The 10,324-nt window shown below is 42.7% G+C and overlaps 1 protein-coding gene across 1 annotated transcript; it reads right to left on the reverse strand.

The window, feature by feature from the left end:
• Window positions 1–9,922: 9,922 nt before the first annotated feature.
• Window positions 9,923–10,324, reverse strand: LOC139111737 (uncharacterized). The gene has a single exon (XM_070672207.1). It carries the CDS (start codon window positions 10,322–10,324, stop codon window positions 9,923–9,925), a length of 402 nt encoding a protein of 133 aa, XP_070528308.1.

Here is a 10,324-nt window from a genome sequence, read left to right on the forward strand (position 1 = left end):
TCCCGCTGGAGCACCGAGGTGGAAACGGATCAGACGAGGGCGGGGCAAAAGTAAGCCGGCAGCGGAAAAATCGCCGGACAGTACCACCAGCCCGGAGAAGCCGAAGATCCTGAAAGTGGAAGTTTTCCCACCAGGACAGCCGCTGGTCCCCGGGATCCCCCGGATCGTAATGCAGCCGCCACAGCCAAAGCTGCCACCGATAGAACTCTGACCTTGGGCGCCCTGTGCACTGCGGCTACCTCCACCTCGCCTAACACAGTCTCCCAAGGTCGCACTGCTGCCTGGCGACATAAGGACCTACCGGCTGACCAGCCCGAGGTACCATATACTGAGCACGCCTCGACCACTGCCGGTGTTACAAGAGACTCAGACGGAAGACGTCCCAGTGCCAACCATCCAGCACGCTCCGCGGCTGATCACTGCCGGGACCCAGAACGATCCATGGGCCACATCATCGGCTTCCGACTCTGAGCCCATTAAATACCCAGGGGATGAACGGTGGGGACCGATTAGAGTCACTCTGATGGTTCCCCACATATCCTATCGGGAGAGACGAGTTTAACCTCGCTTCTCGACCCGAACCAACCTTTTGTGGAAAACGTCCTAAAGGGCGCCATTTAAACCAATCACCAAAGATAAAGTGTATATATACTGTAAATAGTAGAGATAAAGACTCTAGTGTAATACTCATAAATCTAAAGTTCCTAAGTTTCTCTCCGAGATGGCGCAAGCACTACAAATATAAACTTTTTATTTACAATGGTATTTTGTAATGTCCCCATGGTAAATTTTCAGTAGAACCGGGTATAATGTATCGCTTATCGTCATATGGACTCAAAACAGTTTTCTCCTCACGTATAGTATACACCTCATGCAACTTGGGTCTTATACATGTTTACTGACGAGTCATTTCTATTTCATCATTCAAGCATCGTGTGTAATAATCAAATGTTATCTTTTTGGCAACGACATTACTTTTGACACCTTTAATATTTTTAGTATCTTTTTTACCTTCGACTCTCAAAGCATACATTTTTGCTCGAAGTCCAACGAATTTAGTCATAATTGCACCATTGTTTTCATCTTTTATTAAACTCGGTACTTTTTTATTAACGAGTGGAAGACCATATGCATTGTCAATCGCATAATCGCTCGTGTCAAATTTGTTAAAGTTATGTTTCATAATTTGGTAAACGTCATCACATTTGATATGATATATGAGATTATCTGTATTGGTATACAAAATTTTACATTTATTATAATATAGAGGTTGCATATACTCATGGTAAAATTCATACAAACATGTCTTAAATATGTCAAGAATACATATACCAACATAAATTGGTTTGTTAAATTTTACCTCAAATTTATGCATTTTAATAGATTTTCACTAGATTTTCAGCAAAAATATTACAACTATAAAAATTTGGTTTTGCGATCAACGCCTCAGCGCCAAATCTTCCTTCTCAATGTGTTACAAGTCTCACATCGACGTGATTACGCACATTCTTCATGGTTTTGCCAAATACAGCATTGTTCATCAATTTGTATAAATTTTTTTCGAAATTATTTTTAGCGAGCGTTCTAGATTTTGTATTAAGTTCTATATAAACGCGAAGCTATGGAGATTGCTTGAATTGTAATACACGGTATATTTTTGTTACATGAAGGCTATAATGAATACATTGTTGCAAATTGCGATAATGAATGATTTAGCGTTTCTTATCACATAAAGTTGCAAGCAGTTTGTCCTATCGCTTACCAGGCGTTGGACAGAACGGCAGGTCAGCATGCTCGTCGTGTAATTTTTGCGGATACTCCAAATCAATCTCAAGAATGTGGCCTTCAGGTAAATATAGTGATACACTCATCACATCAAAATTAGAAGCATTGTCAATCCATTGAAAATCTGCATATGGTAGCGGTTGACACATCGCTCATCCATATAAATTATTTACATGAAAATACATCAAATATGTTGATGGTTTCAATAAATCATATGACTGCGTGTACTTGTTGTTGGCATGAGCATATCTACTAGAGCATTGACTCAATCCACCTCTTATTCCACGTTCAATGAACATAACCATGTCGATATCGGTAAGAAGTTCAAATTTAATATTCGTATGTTTTAACATCGTTATACAGCTGTCTCTAAAATTTTCGAATATGTCAGCCAACAACAAGACATCGGGTTTTAAATATAAATCGCTGTACTCCCTAAGGATTTGAATTGAATATCGTTGCCAGATATCTGCAGCGTGTGCGTAATCGCTCTCGAATACTATGTCATCTGTCAACAAACTGTAAAACGATTCGCGTGGTGGTAAACATGTGTCTTCTAACTTTTCAATAGAATCGATATATTCATATGAAAAGACACCTTTACGTGTTAATAAATCAAAATTTTCATTGCTTAAATTAGAAAATTCGCATCGTGACACTCGCAGTTTATCCTTATTAAAAAAAGATGCTAATTTCTCAAGACTAGTATTAAAAAAAATAAATAAATCAATACATCGTAATTTTATACAGTCATTTCTCGCATCAGTAGTACTTTTCACATTTTTTGTAAACGATCTATACTTATCTTTTGTAATGAGAAGCAGCTCTACTGATCCCTCATAGGCTGTAGATATTTCTTTGATGATAAAATGTGCGTCATAACCTGATTAATTGTGACAAACTATAGGAATACGATTTGAATCTATATAATTTATATTACAGTTTGAGTGTGCAGGTCCTCCGTATCGTCTAGTTAAGTGACAATGATTGCGTACTCGTGTATCATCAGCTGCAAACGGTTTTTCACACACATGACAATGCGTAGCTTTTTTGAATTTTTCCCAATTATTTTGTTTAAAAGTTACCATGGGTACTGTTAGGTCAGGAATGGAAGTATTTTTAAAGGTTGTTTACCGCTCCTCGGTAGCTTAGGGAAAGGCTCAAGAGCAGGTAGGAAAGAGGAAAAGATTTTGGAAAGTGACGTAACTACTGATCCTTGCGTGGTACGTGCTTTGAAGTGCCACACGTAAACGCGCTAGGAATGGGTTCAAGTTAATTGTGAGATAGAGTTAGCGCGTTATTTCGGTTTTTTTTAGGGAAAGAAATTTAATTCTTATTCCCTGGAACAGAACCAGAGGTGATTTTTTGCAAACAAAGGATATTTAGATTATTTCGAAATAACTGATTCTGGATTTTCAATTATAAAAATTGATAAATTTAATATTAGTTAAGTACATTTAAAATATAGAAACAAATTTAGTGAATTAATAGAAACAATAACAAAATAAGAGAAAGGAATAGGTCTTAACAATAAATAAATTTTAAACATATTTAAAACGAGAAAATTACATTAAGCGTTAAAAAAAAAAATGTTGTGGCCAGAGGCCACGAACTAGCTTGACATTCAAACCCCGCGCCGCGACCACCACCAATCGCCTAGGAATTCGCGCGGTAACCGCCAATCTTTCATTTTACGCGGGCCGACCAACCGCCCGCGGCGTGTAGCGCGGACCGTCGTAGTTGGTGACACGGGCCGACCGGCCGCCCGTACCGCGCACCGCCACAGAACGCTCGGGAGGGGGTTTCCTCGACTCTCAAGCCATCGGGTATATAAGTCGGTCCGAACGCGAGAGAAGTACTTTTTCCTTGTTGGAGAGCACTCCAGCAACTAATCCTCCAGGACTTGGGCGCTCTCAAGCCTACATCGACCGGGCTCACCCAGCTCTCGTAACCGAAACAGCTACCACCGAGACTCGGGCGCTTCCGAGCCTCTCCTCGACCGGGTTCATCCGGCCTTCGACACCGCTGCCTCCAGGACTCGGGCGCTCCCGAGCCTTCCTTCGACCGGGCTCTCCCGGCGACTGATACCTCGACACCGAGACTCGGGCGCTCCCGAGCCTCTCCGCGACCGGGCTCACCCGGCCTTCAACACCGCTGCCTTCAGGACTCGGGCGCTTCTAAGCCTTTCTTCGACTGGGCTCTTCCGGCGACTGATACCTCGACACCGAGACTCGGGCGCTCCCGAGCCTCTCCGCGACCGGGCTCACCCGGCCTTCGAAACCGCTGCCTTTAGGACTCGGGCGCTCCCGAGCCTTTCTTTGACCGGGCTCTCCCGGCCGCTGATACCTCGACACCGAGACTTGGGCGCTCCCGAGCCTTTCCTCGACCGGGATCACCCGGCCTTCAACACCGCTGTCTCCAGGACTCGGGCGCTTCCAAACCTTTCTTCAACTGGGCTCTCCCGGCGACTGATACCTCGACACCGAGACTCGGGCGCTCCCGAGCCTCTCAGCGACCGGGCTCACCCGGCCTTCGAAACCGCTGCCTCCAAGACTCGGGCGCTCTCGAGCCCTTCCTCGACCGGTCTTTACCCCCCGGCGCCGGACATTGCAGACTACTTGGTACACCGCGTTGCCGACTCGCGACCGCGTAAAGCTGGAAGCACACAAAATGGCAAAGCCATAAGCAGATGACAAAAACCTACTGCGCGTGCGTATGGAAGCACGATATTCCAATCTACATAAAAAGCCATAATCCATGGCCATAAGCATACTTCCGTTATAGCTGTAATATGGCAAATACGTCCTGGATGGTACTTTGGAAAATATCGAAGAATAGAACAAGAATACTTTGATTTGCAACAATATGTAAGTATTGATATTGTTTATTAACCAAATTAAAATTAAAATTAAAATTAATTTATATTACATCTTACTTCTACAATTTGCCCCAGTTTCCGACACAAAATATTTCTAGGTTAGATTGCTTCCGCATCTAAATTTCTTTTATTTGCATTATAAATACATTATCTTATAATTTTCAGATAAATTCATCAAACGATTCAAGGCGATTGAAGGCACTGCAATGGATTATAGCAGTAATTCATTTACACTTAGTAAGTACGACATGTTTCGTTACATACAATTAACTAATGATTCTTTTAATGTTATACACATGATTCTTTTTCTGTTGCAGGTTATTTACTTTACTCAACAATTCTGGACATTGAATTGTTGTGCTTCACTTAAAATTTATCTTTCGTCTGCGAGTTTATTGGTAAGTCTCATATTCCTTTCTACGCACAGCTAATATTTATTTTAATACTGATCTTTTTCTGTAGCAGGTTATTTACTTTATTCAACAATTCTGGACGTTGAATTGTTGTGCTTCACTTAAAATTTATCCTTCGTTTGCGAGTTTATTGGTAAGTTTCATATTCCTTTCTACGCACAGCTAATATTTATTTTAAAGTTATATTAATCTTTTTCTGTTGCAGGTTGTTCGCGATCGATCATCGCTGCTCCGCGTGGCTGGGCCGACCGCGATCGGCCAGCCGACCTCGCGACGTGTTTTCGCTTTTTTGATTATTGATCATTCTTTGTACTGGCATCTATTCGCGGCTTGGGAACAGCTCTGTTTGGCAACACGAGTCGTTCGAGCTGTTTGTATTTCGTGGAAAAGGTCGGTGGATTCCTGGAGTCGGAGAGCGTTTTCGAGGAGCCAGAGAATCCGCCGAGCAGTCGCGAAACAGAGTGCGTCGTGCGAACGCTAAAAAAACCGGTCCGAGTGCCTCGGCGATAGAAGCGAAAGTCGCGATAGCAAACCGACGGAGTAATTCGCGTTAGCTGTGCGGGCTAGTTGCGGGACTTGTACATATTGTATAAATTTTGTAAATATAATTTAATTTGTGATCGTAAATAGCGCGTGTTTAGACTTTATTTCCTTTCGCAACACAGGTTATTTACTTTATTCAACAATTATGGACATTGAATTGTTGTGTTTCACTTAAAATTTATTTTTTATTCTGCGAGTTTATTGGTAAGTTTCATATTCCTTTCTACGCACAGCTAATATTTATTTTAATGTTATACTGATGATTCTTTTTCTGTTGTTGACTCTTGTCATGACTGACGATCACTTCGATTATTGTCATAGAAAAAATGATGACGTTGAAAATGAAAATCCTGACAGTGAAATATTCCTTGAGAATGAAAAAAAAAAATTATTTGATGATTGTCCAATAAGTTTAGTTCAAAATTATCCACATTTATATGACAGTAGCAGCAAGGATTATCGCGATGTGATAAAGAAAGAAAACTCGTGGTTGGAACTATCATCTATTATGGGCACAACTCGTAGGTTTATTCTGTAATGTGTAACAATATTAGTAATAAATTATTCATTCAATCTTTTTACTAAAACTAAATACTGATTTTAACTAATTATTTGATTATTATAATTGTAAATTTACTACATATTCATTTTAGCGAGTATTTGCTGTAACCGGTGAACTCGATTGAGAGAAGCATATTCTAAAGAAAAGAAAAAGCGACAAAATGAAACCAGAAGTGGAAGTAAAGCTCCCACGAGACGAGGATTTATTTATTTTCAAGCTATGCAATTTATAGACAAATTTATCAAATCTAGAAGGTAAATCAAGAGGCACGGCAGTGCCTCGCGCCAAGTATAGGCGCAGCGAGGCACTGTCGTGCCTCTATTACGCGAGACGACGTTTTGAAAAATCCGTAAATTACCGGATCTCAATAACGGCTCAACCAATCGCTTTCTTAATAGGCATATTGTATAGATTAGGGTCGACTTATATAATAAAAGTCTTTTTATTATTTTGCTGCGTTGTCTATAAATAAAGATATCGCGATGTTAATTTTGGTTACAAGAGTAAAATTATTAAGATTCTCCGTCGTCATTTTTACGCCTCAAAAAATGTCCCTTTCGTTTTCGCGTCGCTAAATGGTGCGGATTGATTTATCGTGTAGGCACTATGCAGGGACTATAAATTCCCTATCGCGCGCCATGTTAGATTTCTAGAATAGCAACGCGTGAGTTTCCTCTCTATGTCATATATATACCCTGGAGACAGACACGTTTATTCAAGTTAGCACAGAGAGCTACCGATCTCCGCAGTGAGAACATTTATACTGTATCAACCTTTTGTTAAATCAAATATATTAGTGATTGCTAAGTTGAGAAGATACTTTGTATCAACGTAATAGTGGCGTACTGGGATTCCTTCCTTACCACAGTACTCACATTGGTGACCCCGAGTTTAAGTAACACGTGCGACTAAGGAACGACTCTCCAGCAGTTCAATCGCTGGACGACCAAAGTCAATCACTTGAAGGATTACCGAGGACTCTCTCCTTGGTACAGTATCGAGAAGAAGAAGCCAAAACCCTTCTCATTAAACGGCCTATAAATTATTCTGGCTGCCTGCGGAATTTCGAGCTGCGCACACATTTTTTTGCGCATACATTTGAGAAGGAGGGAGCAAGACGCAGTCTTTCCTCGCTGCCGGTTTTTTACCGAGCAATCCTCTGTACGATCCAAGGATTTCTTCATCATATTAGTTGCTGCTTGTCTGGATGCCGTGGTATTTGCGTGAAGCCAACAACCACCGGCGCCTTTTTTCTGTAACATGTATAAGATCTAAGCTGCACGAAGTGTATACTATACGTGAGAAAAAAACTGCTTTAAGTCCATATGATGATAAACGATATATTATACAGGATTTTATTGAAACATTACCATTGGGGCATTATAAAATACTGTTGTAAAAAATTTTTATACATTATACATTATACATTATATATTATATATTGTTACGCCCGGTATAGAGAACGGCGCGGAGCCCGCCGTTAGGGAGCGGCGTGAAGTCCGAGCTCGGCGACGTTCGGCATGGAGAGCTTCGTCTTGAATATTTCGCGAGTCTCAAGTTAGCTGTCACCCGTTGCTAGGGGACAGCTTGTTGTTTAAAGAAAATTTTGTTAGTCTGACCCGTGACGTTGACGGGCGCTGTCGTTACGTTGAGGTTACTATTAAATTCATTCTTTTCTTAAAGTCTGTGTTATTTCTTTCACGGCGGGAGTGACGCGGAGTGAGTGTGAGAGAGAGTGAGAGCGCTGCAAGGAAGTGTACGAGTGTGAGCGAGGCCGCCGCCTGAGTCGCCGTGCGTAACAATTTTGGAGGCTCGTCCGGGATCATGCCGCAATCGACGAAGAGGAGACGGTCGCATCAGGGGGGACCGGTGTCCGCGGAGGAGTGCACTTTGGAGGCTCTTCTCGGGGAGGTGCGACAGCTGCGGTCGGAGCAGCAGCAGCGGGAGAACGGGCTGCGTGCGGAGATCCGGCTGAGAGATGACGTCATTCATCGGATGCAACAGCAAATTACAGAGTTAAGTCCCTCTGTTTTAAGATTTCTTCCGCAGTAGTTAACGCGGAAGCGGGTCCGTGCAGCGTGCCGGCCGTGGGGGTAGAGGGGCCCACGCGTTCCGGTGGGATTTACTGGCGTTCCGAATGAACAGGGGGACGGGAGTAGTTTTGGTCGCGGAAATTTTCCGGCGGGGGTCGGGTTAAGATTGAAGCCCGATAATTTTGACGGAACGGCTCCGTTGGAGAAGTTCCTGGCTCAGTTTGAGCTAGTTTCGCGTGCAAATTGTTGGGGAGTGCGGGAGCAATCTTTGGCGCTCGCGTCTTGCTTCCGAGGAAAGGCTCGTTCCGTACTAGAGTCGCTCGCGGATTTGACGAATTTCACATTCGAGGATTTAAAATCTAAGTTGGAATTGCGTTTCGGGGAAAATCGGTTCTCTCAAAATTCTTATTCGGTATTCACAAACCGAATACAGAAATTCGGGGAAGATTTCGCTTTATTCGGTTCGGAGTTAGAGAAATTGGCGCGGTACGCGTATTCCGAGTGTACGGAAGTGGTTAGGGATAAAATTGCTTGTGCGCAATTTATTTCAGCGATTTCGGACGTGCGAATTAAAAGATCGCTTCAAATGGAAGCGGTTAAAGGATTAAAGGAAGCTTTTGAGAGAGCTAAAACTCTCAAGGCGATTTTTGACGAAACCTCCGAAGGAAATTAGGAAATAAGTAAATTTATTTGTTTCGAGTTTTTCTGCGCTCTTATTTTCGTTTTAAGGAGGGTCTGCTGGTCAAGAAAGGAAAGTGAAAAGAAACGACGATCTGGTTCCATCTGGAAACACTTTCACAACCCTTCGAATTAATTCAAGACATCATGGATAGAAAATCTTTATGGATAGAAAAGAAGACTGTCTCGCTCGCGGTTTTTGATGTGTGGTTTTCCGTGAGACGATGGGCAAATGCCGAGACAGAAACTTGGGGAGTCTTTAAGACGAGAGGGTCCACGCAAGAATTCTGAACAACAATTTCCCTCCCCCCCCCATGTTTGAAGAGATTGAGAAGCGTCGTGTGGAGTTGCGGATGGAGAAGCTCCCTGGAGGAAAGGGCAAAGAGGAGAGAATGAAGAGAGGAAGATCGGCGAGGAAGAGGAACTCTGTCGTCGAGTCCTGAAGAAGGTTCGGCCGGCCTTTTTCTGGGAGGAGTACGAAGAAGAGTTCGACCTCGCGGGAAGAAGAAGGTAGAGTTCGGTGCTCTGGGCAGCAGCCCAGATTAGAACAGGAGCCGCCACGAGAAGAAAGTTTTGGCTGAACCCCCTTGATTGTCGGGACGACAATCTGAAGGACGAGGGGGACAGTGTTACGCCCGGTATAGAGAACGGCGCGGAGCCCGCCGTTAGGGAGCGGCGTGAAGTCCGAGCTCGGCGACGTTCGGCATGGAGAGCTTCGTCTTGAATATTTCGCGAGTCTCAAGTTAGCTGTCACCCGTTGTTAGGGGACAGCTTGTTGTTTAAAGAAAATTTTGTTAGTCTGACCCGTGACGTTGACGGGCGCTGTCGTTACGTTGAGGTTACTATTAAATTCATTCTTTTCTTAAAGTCTGTGTTATTTCTTTCACGGCGGGAGTGACGCGGAGTGAGTGTGAGAGAGAGTGAGAGCGCTGCAGCGTAGTGTACGAGTGTGAGCGAGGCCGCCGCCTGAGTCGCCGTTAACAATATTATACATTGTACATAAAAAAATTTTTTTAATTATATAAAATTCTTATAAAACGTTATTCTTGCATATCCATGAGTTATGTGAATTATTAAATCCCAGCCACTTTACATAAACATTATTTCCTCGTTTTTGTAACACTTTTTTAACAAAATATACATCAGGATTATTTACGTGAAGCAATTCCTGTTCATAGAATCCTCCGGCGATAGGTTTTCCACAAGAATCCTCCAACAAGTACGTCACAGGATTAGTTTTTTGCACTTTGACGATTGTAAATACTTCCGTAGTCCAATTTGGTGTATAGCCTTTTTCAAATATTGTTTTGAATTTGCTAACACGTACTGAATCACCAGTTTTAAACCGTGCTGGAGCAGCAATTTTTAGGCGGCTATAGGCCGTTGCCAAGAGTTTGCCTGCGTTTGCGGTGGTAACATCGACAGATCGCAT

Source organism: Cardiocondyla obscurior, linkage group LG25, assembly GCF_019399895.1.
Source record: "Cardiocondyla obscurior isolate alpha-2009 linkage group LG25, Cobs3.1, whole genome shotgun sequence".
NCBI lineage: Eukaryota > Metazoa > Arthropoda > Insecta > Hymenoptera > Formicidae > Cardiocondyla > Cardiocondyla obscurior.